Here is a 23,375-nt window from a genome sequence, read left to right as displayed (position 1 = left end):
GCCGCGTACTGTTTTTTGCGACTTTGTGGTTTTCATGGTGGTGGCTTGCTATTGAATCAATGGATAGAATTTCTTGTAACTTTTACGAATGGTTTAAAAATCCGACGGTTTGTATTTAATTTCCCTGCTTTTATTTGTTTCGGTTCTCCTCTTGTAAGGGTTGAGGTACCCCTAGTACCTTTTATCTCAATACAAGTGTTGCTTAATAAAAAAAAATGGAACACTAAGAATAAATCTTTTGTTGCTTGATCTAGCACTAAGGCAAAATATCATGCTTTGGCTATCACCACTTTATAGCTACTCTAGATGGAATCTCTTCTCATTGAGCTTGCACTGCCTTTCTCTCTTCTTACTCTTCTTTGTAAAATCATAGTGCGCTTTTGTCACATAATTCAATTATTCATGCCATATCGAATCATATTAAGGTCCACATTCATTTCGTCTAAGAGAGAGTCATACAAGAAGTTGAAGATCAGCCGTGTATAAGTTTAGCCACTCTCACTAAGCCTCTTGGTATGGGAGTTTTCAGTGACCTTCTCACCATGCTCAAAGATGCTTCCTAGATCCCTCCTTGAACAACTTATTCAAACAAAATGATGATATATGCTTCGCATTAAAGTAAATAATTCATGAGTTCACAATTTTTTGTTCACCAGGCTTGATAGTTGTTACTTCCATTACAAAAGTCTCCATAGTCGTCCACCAACACCAAATTAGTAGTCGTCTTTTCGGTAGTGTAAAATGTTGTATAAACTTATTTGAACATGAGACAAACTATGCAGCAACTATTTAGAGTCTATAGGAGTCTTTTATCTACATTATACCAAAATTTCTATTAAACTTTAGTTCAATATAAAAAATATATATATTTGAAATTTTCTTTCATTTGTTCACAAGTGTAGTTTGTTAGATGTTTTGGTCTTGCGCCTGTCATAGTTTAGAGCGTTGGGATGTCTCTATAATGAGTAAAGATAAATTAAATTCACTATATTTTGGAAAAATTGAATACCAGTGATATCATAAGCTATTGCCAATAAAATCAAATGCCACCTGTAATGATTTTCAAATCATTCCAAACCACACTGCAGTTAAAGACAAATGAGCAAACTTGATAAATAACAGAAGCATATAGAGCAAACTAATCAAGTTCTACAGAATCTTCATTTTCTACCTTCCAATACTCTTGCAAGTAAGGTAGCCACTAATACATACTTGTAGCAATCTCTACTTACCATCCATTTAACATAATATATTTGAGACACCTATTTGGAAGAGCAATTCCATGGCAAACCCTCTAATAAGAATCAAAGTTAATGCAGTTCCTGCTAACAATAACAAAAACAAATGGTAGAAGAAAGTCATAATTACATGGTAGAAGAATTCCAACCACCAAAGATCTCCCCCCATAAAATATTCTAATCCATAGACAACCACATCCATATTTTTGTTGATGAGCGGTATCTCAATAGCTCAAAGTATTTATGAATTTTGCTTTATGCATAACTGTATATATACATATAGGCCATTGTGATAGGCCAAAATATGCAGTGGAAGTCGTACATGTAAACCTTAAACCCTGGTCATATTACTTTCACAAAAACATATTATGTATATATACGAAAACAAAATATCCATTAGACATGTAAACATGAAAAGTCAAAACTAAACGAAAGCAAGGCTCTTACTGGAATTGGTATGACAAAAATGTTCATTTCTAAGTTGAAGTAATAAACAATTTAAAAAATAAATAAACAGAAAAAGAGTTACTAAGTAAATCATTTAAAAATCAGTTTTCATTAACTCACGTTGTAAGACAAAATTGTGATATTCAAAATAGCTCATAACACAGTTCAGACAACCAAATCTAACTGGAAACAACAAACAAGATAACGAAACTACTACTTACTTAGTATACATCTTTAACATGAACAAAGAGTTGGCATGTTGCTGAGGCCTTTGGGCATAAGGACAAGTTTGCCATAGATCAGTCCATCTCTTGGACAATAAGCTTGTGCGAACTGCCTTTTTGGTGGTTAGAAAAGAGAGAATGTGGCTGAGGATTTCGTCCGGCAAACGGCTGATTCTATGATAGGAAGCTAATCCTATCAACACTATAAAACTAGGGTTTTCTAACTAAAAGGGGAAGAACACTAAAAGTAAAGGAAATTAAAATAAAAGACCACTTTGATTTCTTTTGATTGATACCCTTCATTGTGTCAAAGACACTACATATATAGTATTCATAGTGGATCCTTAACTAGAAGACCCAAACACTATAAAAAGCCCAATAGCTATAAAAGTACTACTAATAAAAATTAGACATTAATTTAAATAACTAAATTATTTATCTAAATAATTTCTCTTCTCTATCATTACCAACCCCTTCAAAAACAACCTTGTCCTCAAGGTTGTAAAAATCTTCCCTGGATCCCATAGTCTGAAGAGAAAAACTCTATTAGTGTAGACATATGCAACCACACTTACAACAGAATTCCAGCCCATGTTTCTATAGCCAACAAAATATGCAACCAAGAAATGACCCTTTAAGGAACTACTAGCTGCCAGCAACACATACTTGAATAGCTTTGGATTAATTGGGCCACTCCAATAGCATAACCATGTGACTGTATTGTCATTTCTTATATCCTTTTGTCCACTATTTTGGCGTATGAACTGCACGACTTGTTCACGAAAGGAAATAGGAAGACCCTCCTTGAGCATCCATTTATCAGCAACATCAAACATGAGTTGCGGCTCGTGATGCATCACTCGAACAACATCGGCATAATACGGTCCAACAACTGCCCGCGTAACAGCAAACCTGTGCGGAATATCGCTCTGTAACAACTTAACTACACTAGGGCCACCAAACAGGTTGTGCAACCCACCAAGTTCCTCCTCGCACGCCCTGCCTAAGAGCATTCCGAGATAGTATCCTCTGCCAAGTCCTGTCAATTCCTGAAGTGGCAAGCTTGACTTACCACCGATGAACTTGTCAATATTCCCATCACTGTCACAAGTTAAGTCATATAAAATACCCCTCGCAGTTGGTTTCCCATCCAAACAATGATTTGGGAAAATGGGAAACAAGTGATCTCGGCTCCAAAAATCCGGAATGGAAGTGAAGAACACAGAAATATTCATATGGTACTTCTTAACCGGATCCGTATCCCCAATTGTCTCTGTAATCAAATCACAAAGACCATCCACTGCAGCAAGGCAATCCTCAACAGACTTCGACTTACCGCACCAATCAAACAGAAGCTCATTTGCAAATGAATTTAGCATAATGACTAACTGAGCATTGCAATGCCTTCGGTTCTCATCAGGATACTCTTCAAATTCACCTATCAAAAGAATCTTTCTTAGAGAATCTCTGTCAATGGTAGCAAAAACTCCTGCTTGAAGCAAATCTGTGCTGTTTACACGATGCGGAATGGTGATCCTATCATTTCCCTCATAATCATTCCAACTTGAGTACGATACCATAACAGTTGCCACACTTTTTCTAATGGAGCTTAAGTAACTTGGTATGTGAATTACCAACAATTCATTTTTATCTATAACAGTGTTTCTCTCATCAGCTGCAACAATTACTCCATATTTTTCTCTTGCTATGTTACTCCGTATGGCTTGAAGCACTTTTATATCTGCATTCAGATTCTTTCCAACTTTCAGCTTTAAAGTCTTAAATCCTTGTTTATAGTACTTAGAAGCCAATTCAGCTGCTTCAGCTGAAGAAACAATCGGGATTGTTATATCAGTCGTTATGGTATTTGAAGCACCACCAATAAACCTCCACAAAGGCACCCGAAGACTACTCGCAACGGCGTCGATTAATACCATCTCTACTCCAGCTCTAACCTTAATCAACGGACATCTATTCGGTCCTGCAGTAACATTATAAGGCAGAGAATTAAGATTACAATGCAAATCAACATCCGAAAAATGCTTCCCAATAAGCCTCTTAATCTGAGAAATTGAATTCTTAGGGTTCATCCTAGTCGAAGCAGCACCAACACTACCAATGAAATCTTGCTTATACTCAAAACACACAATAACAGGGATTTCACGTTGAGATTCATCGTTTAACACAACATCAATCCCTTCGTTTTCATCCTCGCTTTCATCCTCTGAGACGTCCTCTGTGTATAACGGGAAACATCCAATAGACAGAAATCCTGAATTTCTTGTAGAAGACACCTTTGAACCTGGCAGCAGCGAAACTCCGGCGACATCGAGGGAGATTTCGTTACGGAAAATAGAGTATTGTTCGTGGTTGTTGGAATTTAGGGATTCGTTAGCAGCGAGAGCAAGAGGAGTGAGAGTGGTGTGGAGAGTGGCTTCGGAGGTCTGGAGATTCTCTGGTTCCGCAAAAACAAATGATTTGGATTGACTGGGATTAGGGTTAGGATGCCCATTATGGGGGTTCCATTGATTCTGATTGTTCCATCGATTGGGACGACTGGGTGGTTGAAAATTGGGGTTTTGAGAAGGTTGAAATGGTGAGTTGCGAGCAAAGGTACTCAAGGTTTGGTCTCCGTGGATGGTTTGTAGCTTGAAGGTAAAAAAAGAAGAAGGTTTTGTGGTTCGTGAACGCTGAATCAGTGAAAATGTCGACAATTTCTTTTTCGCAAAACAAGGATAAATATTTTTTTTGGAGTTTTTCTTAAAAGTGGGATGGGTCACTTGCAGATACCTATCAGAATCTCTTATATTTTTAAAATGGGTTTGATATTGATTAAAAATTTTAGAAGAGGTGTTTGTTGGTTGAAGTTGTTGATGATAATTATTGTAGTAATATGAATGAGGAGATGATGAATAAGATGAATATGAGTTAGGGTTTGGTGGATGTGGTGAATACCCATGATTTGGATACAAACTTGGGGATGGTGTTGGAACATATGGATTTGTGTAATAGGGTGAGAAAAGTTCCCATGGAAAGGATGGAAATGAAGGTGTGGTAGGAGTTATGAAAGAGGGGTTTGTGGGATAAGTAGGAGGAATGCTCCATTGATGAGATGAAGGTGTAAGATAAGGGTAATCCATAGGAGGATTTGAGTACATGATGAAAGCACCAATTGATAGGAAGCTAATCCTATCAACACTATAAAACTAGGGTTTTCTAACTAAAAGGGGAAGAACACTAAAAGTAAAGGAAATTAAAATAAAAGACCACTTTGATTTCTTTTGATTGATACCCTTCATTGTGTCAAAGACACTACATATATAGTATTCATAGTGGATCCTTAACTAGAAGACCCAAACACTATAAAAAGCCCAATAGCTATAAAAGTACTACTAATAAAAATTAGACATTAATTTAAATAACTAAATTATTTATCTAAATAATTTCTCTTCTCTATCATTCTATCTTCTTCGGAAATTCTCCATCGCTGCATTTTTTCTTCTTTCACATAGCCATCAACAGTTAGGGTTTGTTGGTTTTTTTGAGACTGGAGTGGGAATAGTTTGCAAACAGCATTTAGGCGCTTATCTGCTTAATAATCCCGCCCAATTGCTATTGAGTTTTTACTTTTTATCCTCTTCAGTTTTTTTTTTATGTCCTATTTCCACCTATTTCATATAAATGTGAGCAAAAAATTGTAAACAAGTAAGAATACGAGGAAAAAATATACACTAACATTGATAGTGTAAAATATTTTACATTGTCAACTATTAAAAAACATGTATTATGCTAAATTATATTTTTATTTTTAAAATATTAATATGATTTAGCATCTAACTGTCTTCTTTTTTGAAGGTGTTTTAAGAAAACCTTTAGTGCTGAGACAACTTTTTTTAAGTGTTTGGATTCTAAAATATTCTAAGTCCTTGATGTTTGTCGAACGCTTCGACTTCGACATTGTGTTGAAAGATCAGTTGGATATGTTTTTGTGATTCTCCCAAATCATTCTCATCATGCTTAGTCGAAACACTCTAATTAACGTGGTTATTCCTGCCGATGCTTGTCAATAAATACTCATTCACACAGTATTTTCTCAACGTAGCCTTTCTTGGTTGACTTTTCCTCAGCTAGAATTTCCAAACTAACAATTGCAGAGAGGAAGAACAGGATCATCATGAACATGGTAAGCAATATGCTAGGAGGTAAACATTTACCAAATGAATTGTGGGGTGAAGTTGTGTCAACTGCAACATATATCTTGAAAAGATGTCCGACTAAGAAGCAAGAAGGAATTACACCAGAAGAATGTTAGTTTGGTGTTAATAGGGATGTCAAGTTGCCTCCGTTAAAACAATATATTTATCATAAAGGAATAATTTCAAAATTTCTTGTGGTTAGTCTTTGAAGCTTTTACTATTAATTTGGTTTAAAATAATAAATAAAAAAGTTATGTTTATTGATCTCCGCATGAACCTTGGGGATCCGTGGGGACCCGTGGGAATCCGCGGGGACGGGGATGGGAGACAAAATCCCCCCGTAGCGGGGATGGGGAATCGATTCGAGGATGGGGATTTTGATGAGAATGTATCCTCGCCCCGCCCCATTGACATCCCTAGGTGTCAAGCCTAGCTTAATACATTTTAAGGTGTTTGGATATATAGCACATAGACATGTGCCTGATCAGCTGAAGAGGAAACTTGACGACAAGTCAAGCCTAATGATCCTGATAGGATATCATTCGTGTTAGTTCCATGGTTTTGTGATTGACATAATTTTACTAAAACAAGGTTCTTAACTAATGTTGAGCAAGATGTTGTAACATCTTGACCAACTGTCATGACAGGTTCTAGCATCATGAGTTTTTACAGATGTTTTGCCATATGTTGTGACATGTTATACCAGAACATCATGACAGTTCAGAGTGATTTTAATCCTTGAAGATTTGATTGAAAAATATGAGATTCTAGAAGATTCAGATACTCATACAGGCGCAGCCAATCAAGGAGTTTTTAAGACAAATGCAAATTTGAATGAGTTTCAAAAAAAAGGATCATTGAGAATTTTTTTAGGAAACTTATATTTGATTTGATTTGGTCCTATTTTCTACGAAGATCTTGCACCTAATTGAAAAAGGAGAAGATTGGATTATATTCAGAAGTTTGTGGCCATGCTGCAAGAGTCTATAAATAAAGACTTGTTAAACCTAGTATAGAATCGTTCACAAATAGAAACCGTGAGTGCAAATAAGGGTTGGTTTGGGGAGTCTTTTAAGGTTTTTGTGTTTTTGTTTGTGTGTCACTCATGTATATTCTAATACATTGAGGTGGACTGATTGTTCTCACTCTAAAAGCTTTTAAGCAAAAGAGTTGAGTATTGTTCTTAATTGAAGCTTTTAAGCAAGATCGAGTGTTTGTGTTGAGACATGTGTCTTGACATCTATATTGTAAGTGCCAGAATTTCAATTCGACTAGAGGTTACAAATTATATGATCCCGTGAACAAACAAGTCTTGATCAACAGAGATGTAATCGTTGATGGTTTGAAGGGATGGTATTTGAATGATAACATCAAGAAGGATTCGGTAAAAATATATGTGAGGAACCGACTAGTGAAGCAGACAATGAGATTCGAGCTGAAGAAGGCATAACTCAAAGAACAAAAAACATGTTTGCAAGGTTGCATGAATGTGTGATAACATCAGATGATGTGGTATATGATGAAGGTTACCTGATACATTATGTCTTCTATGCAGATATTGAGCAAATCAATGTAGATGAGGCATTGAATGACTCAAAATGGTTGAAAGCCATGTTAGAAGAACTTAAATCCATATAAGATAACGAAACCTAGTCATTAGTCGAATCGCCACAAGAGAAGAAAGCAATTGATGTGAAGTGGGTATACAAAGAGAAGCTGAATCTAGAAAGAAAAGTAATCGGACGCGGAGGAAAACTTGTAGCTAAGGGATTTCTTCAAAAAGAAGGAATCGACTTTGATGAAGTTGTTGCACCAGTTGCTAGGATCGAAACAATCAGGTTGGTTGTTGGCCTAACAAATATGAACAATTGGTACATGAGTCACATGGATGTGAAATGTGCATTTCTGAATGGTCCCTAAGACGGAGAAGTTTATGTTGCACAACCAATTGGGCTTGTGAAGCAAGGTCAAGAAAGAAAAGTATATAGGTTATATAAAGCTTTGTATGGACTTAAACAAGCTATGAGAGCTTGAAATAAGAAGATGAGTGATTTTCTAAGGGATAACGAGTTTGTGAAATGCACAACTGAGAATAAAATATATGCTAGGAGAAGCATGAGTGAACTGCTTATAATATGTCTTTATGTCGACGACTTGATGATAACAGGTAGCTGCAAGAACGAGATCGAAGACTTCAAGGGTGAACTGAGCAACGAGTTTGAAATGTCTGGCCTGAACAACATTTCATACTTTCTTAGTATCTAATTCTATAAGATTAGTAGAGGCCTGATGGTGCACCAAATAATATATGAAAGGGAGATACTCAAAATATTTGAGATGGAGGATTGCAATGCAACTTTGACACCATCTGAACCAAGATTGCAATTGAGGAAGGATTAAAATGAAGATGAAGTCGCTCCAACTCAGTATAGAAGACTTATTGGATCACTAAGATACCTTTGTCACACAAGGCTCGATCTAGCATACATTGCGGGTATGGTGAGTAGACTCATGCAAAAGATAAAGGTATCTCACCTCGCAACAATCAAGAGAATACTAAGGTATATCAAAGGAACACTCAACTATGGAATTTTGTTTCTTGCAGTAAATGAAGGAAAGAAATGCAAACTAGTGGGTTACGCTGACTCGAGTCGATGTGGGTGATGTTCAGGATAGAAAACTAACAATTAGTTATGTGATTAGGCTAGGAGGTGCACCAGTTGCTTGAAATTCGAGAAAAGAAACAGTTGTAGCTCTATAAAGATTGCTAACATGTATGTTATCAACTTGGTCAAGAATTTGATAACACATGGAGGAAACAAACACGTCGAAATAAGGTTCCATTATCTTAGAGAGCAAGTGACAAAATGGAAGTCGAACTTGGAACACTGCAAGACTTAGAATCAGATTTCAGACATCATGACGAAGGCTATGTAGGTGGAATTGTTCAAAAGATTAAGATCTATGATGAATGTAGATAGCTTAGACACAATGAATTAGGTGGTGCGTTAAAAATGCAATTCTTTGTGTCTGCAAATGCTTGATTTGACAGAGTCGAAGTTTTGTGCACTCGATAGAGTTGAACAGAGTATGTATTACTTGTATCAGCTGAATTCGACGGAGAGTCAAATACTGCTGGTTGAAGTATGTGTTAGTTAACTATTTTGCGAATTGCTTGTTGTGCAAGTATTCTCATTATAAATAAGGAGGTGCCCTATTATTGTGAAAGTGTTGAATAGAGAAATTTACAATTTGCAAGTTGAAGGCAGAGAGAGACTATGCAGATAAAAATTCATCTTGCTCTTTTTCTCCCAAAACCCTAATTTCTCTTTTCTTTCTCTTTTCTCATTAAAGATTTCTTTTCTTCTGAAATCATTGTGCATGTGAATCGTATTGCAACCAAGGTGTGATTGAATCATTCGAGTGAAGTGTGAGGAACGAGAATCGTGAATCAATTTAAAGTAATTGAATCTTATCCCGTTAAGACCGGTTTTCAACACTAGCCACTAATATATACTTCTTACCAATCTACACTCACCATTCTTACCAATCCCTACGCACCATTCATTTATCATTTAACATTATATGCTTAAATGCATTTTTGATTCCCTTATTTTGATTATTTTTATCTTTTAGTCCTTTATTTTAAAAACCAATTTTTTGTCCCTAAACTTTCCATCACTTAGAATTTAATTGATCCCCTCCAGTTTTGAAGAAGTTTTAAAATAACTTTCATAGGCCTAGGGCCCAATTCTATATAAAATCAATTCAGCCCACATGTTCCCATAAATTTTTATTTTGTTGTCTTTTTCAAACCTATATAAAGACTAATTATTTAGTAAAAAAACAAGGGTTAAATATGTTTTTCATCCCTATAAAAAAAAATATATATGGACTTTTAGTCCCTATAAAATTACTTTTGCACTCACTTTTGGTCAGAGACTAAAATGCAAAAGTATTTTTATAGAGACTAAAAGTTAATATTTTTTTAGAGACTAAAAATCATTTTGGGTAATTTTATAGGCACTAAGAACATATTTAACCCAAAAAAGCAATGTGGGACTTTTATCCAACTTTTTTTTGAAATTATATCTTGTTGTCTTTGCTTAAACTTGAAGAACTCTTCAGCTGAGACATATCCTGCATATTTGTGAAGTGATGCTTAGCATGGTTGATTAAGGAGCTAAGCAAAGAATTGGATGATTTTGTTTCAGGAAATACCATCCTTGAGGAGAGATTGAAAGTAGTGATCATTCACCACTAAGATGATTGTATTCTGTATTTACTTAGACCTTTCTATAAAGGACTTCCTTCTGTGTTTAGACATTAAGATGAAAAACCAAATTAAATTGAATATCTCAAACAATTGCATGGTGATGGAGACAAAATGCATATCATTACTCATTATAATTCCTGGCGAAAGAAGAATGCCAAGAGTAAATGATTTAAGCAACACGTGAGACATCAAACAAATTGGAAGAACAACTCCATGGTAAACCCTCCATTGAGAAACAAATAAAGTAGTAAGTAGAAGAAACTTAACATTACAGCACAGAGATAGCATGCTAAATCCTTTTCGTATGCTTGTTGTATGCCTTTTATCCATTGCCATTGACAATTAAGAACATGCAACTAAACATTGCCATATACATCACATTTTCCATTTCTTTCTCTAATCATCAGAACTCAAATGACAGCCGTTTGCAAGTCAACTAATGTATCGGCCATTAATTAATTATGTACAAGAATCGATATCTCACATGGACATAATTAAACAAAATAGCATGCCTTTGCTTTATGCATAACCAGGGTCATAGTATGCCAAAATATGAAGTGTTAGCCATACATGTAAACCTTAAACCGGGGTCATAGAACTTTTACAAAAATATATTATGTATATATACAAAAACAAAATATCAACTAGACATGTAAACATAAATGAAAGCAACATGCCTCTAAGTGAAACAGGTATGACAAAACGGTTCATTTTTAAGTTGAAGTAATAAACAAATTAAAAAAATAAATAAACTGAAAAACCGTTAAGAAGTATCATGTCATGTTGTGAGACAAAGTTGTGATTTTCATAATAGCCCATAACTCATAGCTCAAACTTCAAATCACCAAATCATGGTATAAGTTAAAGAAACAACAAACAAAATAGCAAAACTGCTACCTACATAGTCTATATATATGTTAGACATTAACAAAGCTGGCATAAAATAAGAGTTGGCATGATGCAGAGGCTTTCGAGCATAAAGAGAATTTTCTTTCTATTTCAGATTGTTCACTTCGGTACCAGATTTTAATTTTCATGGTTTGTAAAACTCTTGCATTCTTCAAAATATACATTGGTAATATAAGATCCCGCTCTAGGCGTCCAAGATTCTGAATAGTGCAACTTCTTAGGTGGGATAAAAGACATTGTGGAACAAATTCTAATTCCTCACAACTTTCTTCGTTATCATCTCCGTTCCCCCTTGCCCCGTACATATCCTATTAACAATACATGTAAACACAAACCATAAAGTTAGTGCTAAAAAAACACATAGGAAATATGATTCTTAAACTTAACAAACCTCGAAAAGTTCTATATTTTGAAGCTTGGGACAGTGGTGGAGCACTCGTACAACCAAATCCCAACTATTATGAAGCTTCAAGTGGGTCAAATTATAAAAGATAGGGATATCATCGGATGGAACCTGAGTCTGGGCCTGGGCCTGATTCAACAAAAAGAAACTATCATATAATAAAAAAAACAGATAAACCACACTTTTCTTTTTCATATCATTCCATCATCATTCAATCGAGACATATACCAGCATGACATTAACATTTCAATATCAATAATTCATATAAAACTGACCTTGAATGCTAAATGGTGTTGTAATGTATCTAAGCACAAAGACTTAGAAGTAGCGAGTGCTTTCAAAGGTAAAATGTCACACAAACTTTCAATAATATAAGTTCTTATCAATTTGGGTAAGCTTAAGCTTTCAAACTCCTTTAGAATAACAGACTCATTAAACCAACATTCCAAATATACCTGAAACAGTTTTAAATCCTCGAGAATCGGACATCCGGATAAAAGCAACAAAAAATCCCGACCTCTCGGAAACTTAATGTCATCCAAATGAAGCGTTTTGAGTGATGGAAATCCAAATCCATCAGAAGAAAAAGAAAAACCCTTAACACGGAACCGCCGGAGATCGAGACTCACAAGGGTTTTGCAAGTGAAAATACAGTTAGGCAATTTAGGTAAAAAATGTTCATCTTCATTGTTATCTTCATCATCGTATTCATCCACATCTAGATGAAGACAAAGATTTTTGAGTTCATTTTGAAGAACAATCTTGTTAACCCATTTGACTACATTGCGAAAACTGACCTTATAAGCAAAATGAGGATGACCGTACAGGATTTCGAGAAGGAAAGTGTTGATGTTGCGAGAGCCGGCGGTGGCCAAAACAGACTCGACAAGCTTGTTAAATCTGCGATTAGTTCTGTTGCAATATACTTGAATATCGGTGAAGTCGATAATGTGGCAAGATTGCCATAGATCAGTCCATCTCTTGGACAGTAAACTTGTGCGAACTGCCTTTTTGGTGGTTAGAAAAGAGAGAATGTGGCTGAGGATTTCGTCCGGCAAACGGCTGATTTTATCTTCTTCGCAAATTCGCCATCGCTGCATTTTTCTTCTTCTTTCACATAGCCATCAACAGTTAGGGTTTGTTGGTTTTTTTGAGACTGGAGTGGGAATAGTTTGCAAACAGCATTTAGGCGCTTATCTGCTTAATATTCCCGCCCAATTGCTACTGACTTTTTACTTTTTACCCTCTTCAGTTAGTTTTTTTTGGGTTAAATACGTTTTTAGTTCCTATAAATACGCGACCTTACAGTTTTAGTCCCTATAAAAATTTTCTTCAATGAATGGTCCTTATAAAATTATTATGCACCTAGTTTCAGTACTTATTATCAAACCAATGTGTATTTTAGAATGATTATTTCGCAGACATGTTCATAATGTTTTAAAAAGTTCCTGGAAAAAAAAGAAACTCAAAATTTAATTTCTAAGTTGATATTTTCATAACTTTTATCATTATTTTTTGAAATTTGAAAATTTCATATTTAATTCTTCTCGTTTTAAAAAATTCTAAAACTTGATAAATGAATATTTTACAATATTCTAAACATATATAAAAAAAATTATTCGAAAATTTAAAAATTAAAGGATAATCAAACAGTTTTTAAAATTTTAGAAAATAGCAGAGAATGAAATTGCATGCATAAAAATTTTAGAAGGACCGTTTATTGAAGAAAACTTTTATAGGGACTAAAAATGCAGGGTCGCATATTTATAGGAACTGAAAACATATTTAACCCTAATTTTTTTTATGTCCTAATTCCGCCTATTTCATATAAATATAAATGTGAGAAAAAAATTTGTAAACAAGTAAAAAATACGAGAAAAAAAATACACTAACACAGATAATGTAAAATATTTTACATTATCAACTAATAAAAAATATGTATTATGCCAAATTACACTTTTATTTTTAAAATATTGATATGATTTAGCAATTAACTGTCTTCTTTTTCGAAGGTGTTTTAAGAAAACCTTTAGTATTGAGACAACTTCTTTTAAGTGTTTGGATTCTAAAATATCCTAAGTCCTTGATGTTTGTCGAACGCTTCAACTTCGACATTGTGTTGAAAGATTAGTTGGATATGTTTTTGTAATTCTCCCAAACCATTCTCGTCATGCTTAGTCGAAACACTTAGTCAACGTGGTTATTCCTGTCGAAGCTTGTCAATAAATACTCATTAACACTTAGTATTTTCTCAACATAGCCTTTCTTGGTTGACTTTTCCTCAGCTAGAATTTCCAGGGTAACAACTGCATAGAGGAAGAACGGGATCATCATGAACATGGTAAGCAATATGAAATGTGCATTTCCTAATGGTCCCTAAGACGAATAAGTTTATGTTGCACAATCAATTGGGCTTGTGAAGCAAGGTCAAGAAATAAAAATATATAGGTTATATAAAGCTCTGTATGGACTTAAACAAGCTCTAAGAGCTTGGAATAAGAAGATGGAAGGGATAATGAGTTTGTGAAATGCACAACTGAGCATATAATATATGTTAGGAGAAGCATGAGTGAACTTCTTATACCATGTCTCTATATCGATGACTTGATGATAACAGGTAGCTGTAAGAACGAGATCGAAGACTTCAAGGGTGATCTGAGCAACGAGTTTGAAATGTCTTACCTGGGCAACATTACATACATTCTTAGTATATAATGCTATAAGATTAGTAGAGGCCTGATGCGCCAAATAATATATGAAAGGGAGATACTCAAAATATTTGAGATGGAGGATTGCAATGCAACTTTGACACCATCTGAACCAAGATTGCAATTGAGGAAGGATTCAAATGAAGATGAAGTTGCTCCAACTCAGTATAAAATACTTTTTGGATCACTAAGATACCTTTGTCACACAAGGCTTCATCTAGCATACAGTGCGGGTATGGTGAGTAGATTCAGGCAAAAGATAAAGGTATATCACCTCACAACAACCAAGAGAATACTAAGGTATATCAAAGGTACACTCAACTATGAAATTTTGTGTCCTACATCAAATGAAGGAAAGAAATGCAAACTAATGGGTTACACTGACTCAAGTCGGTGTGGTGATGTTCAAGATAGAAAATTAACAATTTGTTATGTGTTTATGCTAGGAGGTACACTAGTTGCTTGAAGTTCTAAAAAAGAACCAGTTGTAGCTCTATCATCACGAGAGGTCGAACACATAGTTGTCTCTCTCTGTGCATGTCAACCAACATGGATGGTGACTCTGATCGAAGAAATGGCAGGTGTGAGTCACGAAGCAATGATCATAAAGATTGCTAACATGTATGCTATCAACTTGGTCAAGAACTCAATAACTCATGGAAGAAGCAAACATGTCGAAATAAGGTTCCATTATCTTAGAGAGCAAGTGAAAAAATTGGAAGTTGAACTTGGAACATTGCAAGATTGAGAATCAGATTTCAGACTTCATGACGAAGGCTATGCAGGTGGAATTATTCAAAAGATTGAAAACTATGATGAATGTAGATAGCTTGGACACAATGAATTAGGTGGTATGTGTAACACCCTTCTAAACCCCGCGGAAATTAATAAAATAATTCAGAGTAAAACATGAAAACAAGGGTGCCACAATTCCAATTATAACAACGTATCATAAATCAATTGTCATGCTTCACTTAGGGGAAAATCATCCATTTAACAAATTCATGTTTCTATACAGCGGAACATTAATCGACAGATAAGCATAACATCATCTATGCAATATCTCACAAAATTACTCCAATAACAACAAAATAGAGTATCATCATAAACTCTAAACTAACGTTCCCCCAGTGTTACAATATCAGAGCATGACACCGACGCTATACCAAATAAACTGACTCATGAGCTAATCCTCACCGAGCCAAAAGCCGCTACTCGCCAATCTGAAATCATCAAAGTAAGGGTGAGTCTCATTCACAATTAACAAATGTTATCGAATCATAAACAATAACACGTCATAGTCACATTATTCATCCAATTTCATTATATTCAGATTGTCAGGAAGTACTCATCAACACACAACAACAAATAGAATACATTACCAAGAGACAACACCACAATTCATCCAAACAAATCATAACCATTATACAATCATCACATATTATAACATTGGACAATCTTCCATTCATGTTATAATAACACAAGTAGCCTAATGCAAATGCAACTATATGCATGTGGTACCAAATCTGGGATAACCCAACTCACCGATCCACCATCGTCAAGGATACGGCAACACCCACTCACTAATTCCACACAATGGGAATTAGCTACCACTGATCCACCATCGTCAAGGATCAGCCACATAATGATTATGAATGCATGTATCAACCATAACATGCTTATCACCCACATGAATCAACCAAATGTCATAATCATCAATCACCATAGTAATCAATAGCCATACACAGTTATGCTATTTCTCAACCACAATAAAATACATATTTTACATCAACAATATATGTATAACAAACACCAATTACAACACATGATAACTACATTTACCATGAACAACACCCATTTGCACAATTAACAGAAGCAACCACATTATCACAACATACATCATTGCACATATTCAATTATGCACACAACAACCATTGCACCTCATCAGCTATGCAAAACCAGAATAAACCACATTTGAAGAAAATGATACTTTTTAAAATAAATTCAAGTTGTTATTATTTTATTCATCTCATATGGTAGAACATTCAATTTAAGGAACATCGTCCAAAACGGCGTCTAAAACGGACTTACGGTTTGAAAGTTACACATCTTTACATTTTTCAAAGAAAACAATTATCGCTACAGCACGCGGCGCCACCCACAGTCCGCGGCGCGTAACGAATAGAAAACACGCCTTCGCGGCGCAAACACAGGTTCGCGGCGCGGAACGAGAATTTACTCCGCCTTCGCGGCGCGCACCCACCTTCGCGGCGCGAACTGGCAAAAACCAGAGATCTCACATCGATTGACAGCATTACGGGATTTACCCCAAAATTCCCAAAAACCAAACCAAGTTATGTCATGAACCTCAAATACCACCATATCAGCCACATACATGTTATAACACAAATATAACACACAAAGAGGATCATTCAATCATCATAACAGCCATATAATCATACAATTCATCACGTCAAACAATTCCCATCAAAATCATCCCAAAACCCCAACCTAACATATAACCAATTGACACAAACAATGCATCTAAATCAGTCCCATCATCTATAATACGATAAAAGGTATTAACCGGAAGAGTCCCCCCTTACCTTAGTCAAGGATCTTGATTAGCCCTCTTCCTCTTCTGTTCCTCTTTCACGTATCAGCACTTCTACTCTTCTGCTCCTCTTCCACCTCTATTTTCCTTTTTTCCTCAATTCCTTATTTTTATGAAAAATAGATTTTAATTAGTAAAGGGCTTTACTAACATAGCACCCCCTCTTTACTAACACCACACTTGGCCCAATAGCTCATCTCATAATTCTTTCTAAATAATTCCACCAAAATACCGAATAATTCCAAATAATAATTTAATTTCCGATTAAATTAAAATTAGAAAATATGGGGTGTTACAACTCTCCCCCACTAAAAGAGTTTTCGTCCTCGAAAACATACCTCAAGTAACCAGCTCGTATAAGAGTCCTTTACCTGAGTCTCCAGCTCTCAATTAACATTACCATCAGTCAATCCTCAGAATCCATCTGACATATCCAACAGGAAGCATGTTTCACACATTCAAATCCCAGTTCTTATGTCACCTTTGACTATCCAAAGTATACCACCCGCTATATCTCCAAAAAGATTAGCACAACAGAACATAGGTATAACCTATACAATACGCTCAACAAACGAGTAATACAATTACACAATTTATAGTATGATCACACTGATCAACACTGCAGTAATGCATTCCATCTACCAAACATACCAACCTTAGACACACCTTTCCATCTAAGTGATAATGTAATACTTACCTTTTTCATCAACCACTTCCTTCAAGAAACTCAATACTCGTATTCTTATACCATTGAATTCCAATTATCTGACTCCTCTTAAGTCACACCAGTAATTATCCAACACGTTACATTCCGCTTTTTCCGCACTACTCTGACTACTCATCACAATCACCTATACCAAATAGATTTCTGAGTTTTACCCGATTCCGACTCTCTTTACTCATTCGTTTCAAGAATCATTCTTCATCATTCATGGTACTAATCTACCATTTAGCAATCCTTACTCGCATCCAACGAAAACCAATTCCCGATTCACTTCCTCTATTTAAACATCCTAACCATCAGAACAAGTACACACTCATCAGCCTCAATATACCATCGCTTACAAAAAGCTCAACTAAGTCACGCTCTCTACTAAGAATCAAATCAACTCCGTCCTTCATAGAGTGTAATTTCTCATTATATATGGAATTTACAATATCACCTCAATAACAACACAAAATTATTACAACATCATATAGCATCAACTCTTCGTTTTAATTTCGCCGAATACATACTTGTTAACCACGTACAACCGTAATAACATATTCATCGTCTCGGCAATTATTCAAAAGAGTTACAATTCTTCGACACGACATCCTTACATCCACTGGATTCTAAATCCAACATATAGATCAATACATATTCTCTATGTATGCTTCCGACATATTAATTCCTTACTTCCCGCGAGTAGTACTCATAACACTACTCCACATCACACTTTCGCTGCGCGACTCTGATTTACCCGTCTTAAGTCATTTGTCCATCATGTTGCACTCTTTCATATTCACCTCTTCATAAGTCCACACAACATAGTGAGTGATTATTCTCACGACTTAGTATTCATCACATCTTATACCATTAAGGTAACAAAACAAGTTCATCTCATTTATAAGATTCCGTCTACTATCAACAAGAGATTAAGGGTGATCAAGTCCTCAATTTGTCAATAGATAGTCGTCATCCATATTTAAGCATAAACTGTCGTTACTACATAACAGTGTCCTTTCCGAGTTTGCACCCAAACTCATTAACATCGTCGTAGTCCAATAATCCACTACGATGCCCTTCTAGAATATCCTTCTGAAGCTCATAACATCAGTTACGCAAATCCAATCACTCAACCTCATTACATCGTTTTCGTCGATTCTGAATTCACCGCCTTTACTTTGGTGATTCAAAGTCAACCTATCGATCAACTCAACATAATCTTTCCGACCTTCTCTACTCTCGTCAAGAATACCACTAGTCATCTTCTAGCATACTCAATCTAACACTATTAGGATCACCTTCACATACCAACTCAAGTCTCAAAATTGTCCAATTAAATCCAACTCATTCATCATTAGCACCGACATATTTAAAGACTTCCTACGAAACCCAGTAGCACAACATTTTCCTCATTAGGATGGTAATTCAAACCAAAATCTTAATCCAAAATATATTCTAATCATCTCTACTGCCTCATATTAAGCCCTTTCTAATCAAAGAGGTACTTCAACTCTTATGATCACCAAACACTTCGAATTTTGAACCATACAATTAGCCTGCAAGACCAAGACAACATTCATAACTCGTGGTTTTAATCCAAATTCTATTACATCCTTCACGTCCAAATATCATCCCACTCGGAATCTCAACAAAGTCTTCCTCACGTCAACAAATGTTAGAAATTCCCTACAATTCTTCTTTTATACTTATCGTTACTTTGCCATCACAAATACAATTCCAAGAGTTCTAAAGTTTATCCCATCTTTACTACTAATTCACTTCTCCCTAAAATCCATCGGCCCTCAAACCATCTTTATTACCGAACAGATCATCAACTTATTCATCAACATCACGTTCCACTCAATTTTTGTTTCAAACAATCACGGTAGTAGGCATTCCTATCCAACCAGTTTCACGCTTCCTTAACCGGCTCCACAATATCTCCTTATAGGATCAATCTACTGTATTTATAACTATCCCATAAGTTAGAACATAATTTCACCCCTTCGTAGGCTCAAACGGTACATTAATCCGACACTCGGAACCCAAGATATGAATTTTCCAATCATTGCCCGAAAATGCAACACTGACATCATGCAGCGACACTCTATACAATATATCCAAAACTCCTCAATTGGTAAATTCAATTCTTAAAATTACTTCTCAAAAAACCTTCCAAGTATTCCTTCGATCCATTCAACACTGACACTGACACTGACATCCCGTGCAGTACCAATAAACAAGTCTAGTTCTAAGAGCACGCGTAACCGCAACTTCACCTCTTTCCAACATCATTCTGTCACAATTAAATATATTACAGCTGCTGCAACCATTTTTATAACAAAGTTCATCTCATTAGCTTTCCGACGCTTCAAACGGAACTCAATTCGGGTGTCCAGAACTCCAGTTATGAATTTTCGAAGTTCCGCAGCTATTCAGCAATTTCCCTGCGTTTTGCATACGAAAATCTCACTCCAAAACTCATTCTCTTCAACTCGATCACATCCCAAACAGCCCCTTATCATATCTCTTCACTTCCAAACATCCTTATAACTTAAGCGACACATTCCTCCGCCGAAGTCCGCTTCCTGCAACATCACGACAACAATCCTCCTTGCAAACTCGTAACTGAACCTCTTCCGAGACGCAAGGCTACTCAACTGACAACTTCGCAGCACACCAGCAGAGCTGACACATTGCAACTTTCCAATTTTCCTTCTCTTACAATAAATGTCAATTACCTCTAATCATCTTCCTTCAAGATGTTCCAACTCAATTCCCAGTGAAGTCTTAATTCCAAGTCACCTTCAACTCGGGAAACAACAAACTCCGACAACGCTCGCACTGTTTCCAACAACAGCCTACTGAATCAATCTTCTTCAACTGAAACATAACCGAGAAGCGAAACTTCTTCCCCACTTGTTTCAATCTCACACCTGCAACAAACAACCAAGTACCGACAGTGATTCACTCACATGTCGCATACCAAGGTATAAAAATGCCGACAGTATTCAACCGTCGTGCAACTCAACTGACTCAACAATTGGCCGGACGGACCGACCTGCTCTGATACCACTATTGTAACACCCTTCTAAACCCCGCGGAAATTAATAAAATAATTCAGAGTAAAACATGAAAACAAGGGTGCCACAATTCCAATTATAACAACGTATCATAAATCAATTGTCATGCTTCACTTAGGGGAAAATCATCCATTTAACAAATTCATGTTTCTATACAGCGGAACATTAATCGACAGATAAGCATAACATCATCTATGCAATATCTCACAAAATTACTCCAATAACAACAAAATAGAGTATCATCATAAACTCTAAACTAACGTTCCCCCAGTGTTACAATATCAGAGCATGACACCGACGCTATACCAAATAAACTGACTCATGAGCTAATCCTCACCGAGCCAAAAGCCGCTACTCGCCAATCTGAAATCATCAAAGTAAGGGTGAGTCTCATTCACAATTAACAAATGTTATCGAATCATAAACAATAACACGTCATAGTCACATTATTCATCCAATTTCATTATATTCAGATTGTCAGGAAGTACTCATCAACACACAACAACAAATAGAATACATTACCAAGAGACAACACCACAATTCATCCAAACAAATCATAACCATTATACAATCATCACATATTATAACATTGGACAATCTTCCATTCATGTTATAATAACACAAGTAGCCTAATGCAAATGCAACTATATGCATGTGGTACCAAATCTGGGATAACCCAACTCACCGATCCACCATCGTCAAGGATACGGCAACACCCACTCACTAATTCCACACAATGGGAATTAGCTACCACTGATCCACCATCGTCAAGGATCAGCCACATAATGATTATGAATGCATGTATCAACCATAACATGCTTATCACCCACATGAATCAACCAAATGTCATAATCATCAATCACCATAGTAATCAATAGCCATACACAGTTATGCTATTTCTCAACCACAATAAAATACATATTTTACATCAACAATATATGTATAACAAACACCAATTACAACACATGATAACTACATTTACCATGAACAACACCCATTTGCACAATTAACAGAAGCAACCACATTATCACAACATACATCATTGCACATATTCAATTATGCACACAACAACCATTGCACCTCATCAGCTATGCAAAACCAGAATAAACCACATTTGAAGAAAATGATACTTTTTAAAATAAATTCAAGTTGTTATTATTTTATTCATCTCATATGGTAGAACATTCAATTTAAGGAACATCGTCCAAAACGGCGTCTAAAACGGACTTACGGTTTGAAAGTTACACATCTTTACATTTTTCAAAGAAAACAATTATCGCTACAGCACGCGGCGCCACCCACAGTCCGCGGCGCGTAACGAATAGAAAACACGCCTTCGCGGCGCAAACACAGGTTCGCGGCGCGGAACGAGAATTTACTCCGCCTTCGCGGCGCGCACCCACCTTCGCGGCGCGAACTGGCAAAAACCAGAGATCTCACATCGATTGACAGCATTACGGGATTTACCCCAAAATTCCCAAAAACCAAACCAAGTTATGTCATGAACCTCAAATACCACCATATCAGCCACATACATGTTATAACACAAATATAACACACAAAGAGGATCATTCAATCATCATAACAGCCATATAATCATACAATTCATCACGTCAAACAATTCCCATCAAAATCATCCCAAAACCCCAACCTAACATATAACCAATTGACACAAACAATGCATCTAAATCAGTCCCATCATCTATAATACGATAAAAGGTATTAACCGGAAGAGTCCCCCCTTACCTTAGTCAAGGATCTTGATTAGCCCTCTTCCTCTTCTGTTCCTCTTTCACGTATCAGCACTTCTACTCTTCTGCTCCTCTTCCACCTCTATTTTCCTTTTTTCCTCAATTCCTTATTTTTATGAAAAATAGATTTTAATTAGTAAAGGGCTTTACTAACATAGCACCCCCTCTTTACTAACACCACACTTGGCCCAATAGCTCATCTCATAATTCTTTCTAAATAATTCCACCAAAATACCGAATAATTCCAAATAATAATTTAATTTCCGATTAAATTAAAATTAGAAAATATGGGGTGTTACAGTATGTTGAAAATGCAATTTTTTGTGTTTGCAAGTGCTTGATTCGACAGAGTCGAAGTAGTGTGCACCCGACAGAGTTGAACAGGGTATGTATTACTTGTATCAGCTGAATTCGGCAGAGAGTCAAATACAGTTGGTCGAAGTATGTGTTAGTTAGCTATTTTGAGAAATGCTTGTTGTGCAAGTATTCTCATTATAAATAGGGAGGTACCATATTATTGTAAAAGTGTTGAATAGAGAAATTTACAATTTACAAGTTGAAAGCAGAGAAAGACTATGCAGGTAAAAATTCACCTTGTTCCGTTTCTCCCAAAACCCTGATTTCTCTTTTCTTTTCCTTTTCTAATTAAAGACTTCTTTTCTTCTGAAATCATTGTGCATGCGAATCGTTTTGCAACCAAGGTGTGGTTGAATCATTCAAGTGAAGTGTGAGTAACAACAATCATGAATCAATAAAAAGTAATTGAATCTTATTTCGTTAAGATCGATTTTCAACACTAGCCACTAATATATACTTC

General features: G+C 35.9%; 2 protein-coding genes across 3 annotated transcripts; both read right to left on the bottom strand.

Moving 5' to 3' along the window:
- Positions 1-43: 43 nt before the first annotated feature.
- On the bottom strand, positions 44-5,082 carry LOC131634304 (uncharacterized). Its single transcript, XM_058904961.1, has 2 exons — positions 1,907-5,082; positions 44-1,322 (listed from the first exon to the last, which is right to left on the bottom strand). The coding sequence occupies exon 1, from the start codon at positions 5,065-5,067 to the stop codon at positions 2,341-2,343; it is 2,727 nt and encodes a 908-aa protein (XP_058760944.1). The 5' UTR covers positions 5,068-5,082; the 3' UTR covers positions 44-1,322; positions 1,907-2,340.
- Positions 5,083-11,164: 6,082 nt separating this feature from the next.
- On the bottom strand, positions 11,165-12,849 carry LOC131634307 (F-box/LRR-repeat protein At4g14103-like). 2 transcript variants are annotated; one of them, XM_058904963.1, is made up of 3 exons: positions 11,969-12,849; positions 11,682-11,822; positions 11,165-11,598 (listed from the first exon to the last, which is right to left on the bottom strand). In XM_058904963.1, exons 1-3 carry the CDS (start codon positions 12,791-12,793, stop codon positions 11,299-11,301), a joined length of 1,266 nt encoding a protein of 421 aa, XP_058760946.1. In that variant the 5' UTR covers positions 12,794-12,849; the 3' UTR covers positions 11,165-11,298. The 2 variants fall into 2 exon arrangements, with proteins under 2 accessions (XP_058760946.1, XP_058760947.1); XM_058904964.1 differs by having other exon boundaries at positions 12,149-12,849.
- Between the last annotated feature and the right edge of the window lie 10,526 nt (positions 12,850-23,375).

This window comes from Vicia villosa, unplaced genomic scaffold (genome assembly GCF_029867415.1).
Source record: "Vicia villosa cultivar HV-30 ecotype Madison, WI unplaced genomic scaffold, Vvil1.0 ctg.001280F_1_1, whole genome shotgun sequence".
Classification (NCBI taxonomy): Eukaryota; Viridiplantae; Streptophyta; class Magnoliopsida; order Fabales; family Fabaceae; genus Vicia; species Vicia villosa.
Note: the sequence above shows the minus strand (reverse complement) of the source record. Positions and strands in the feature narration are given on the sequence as shown.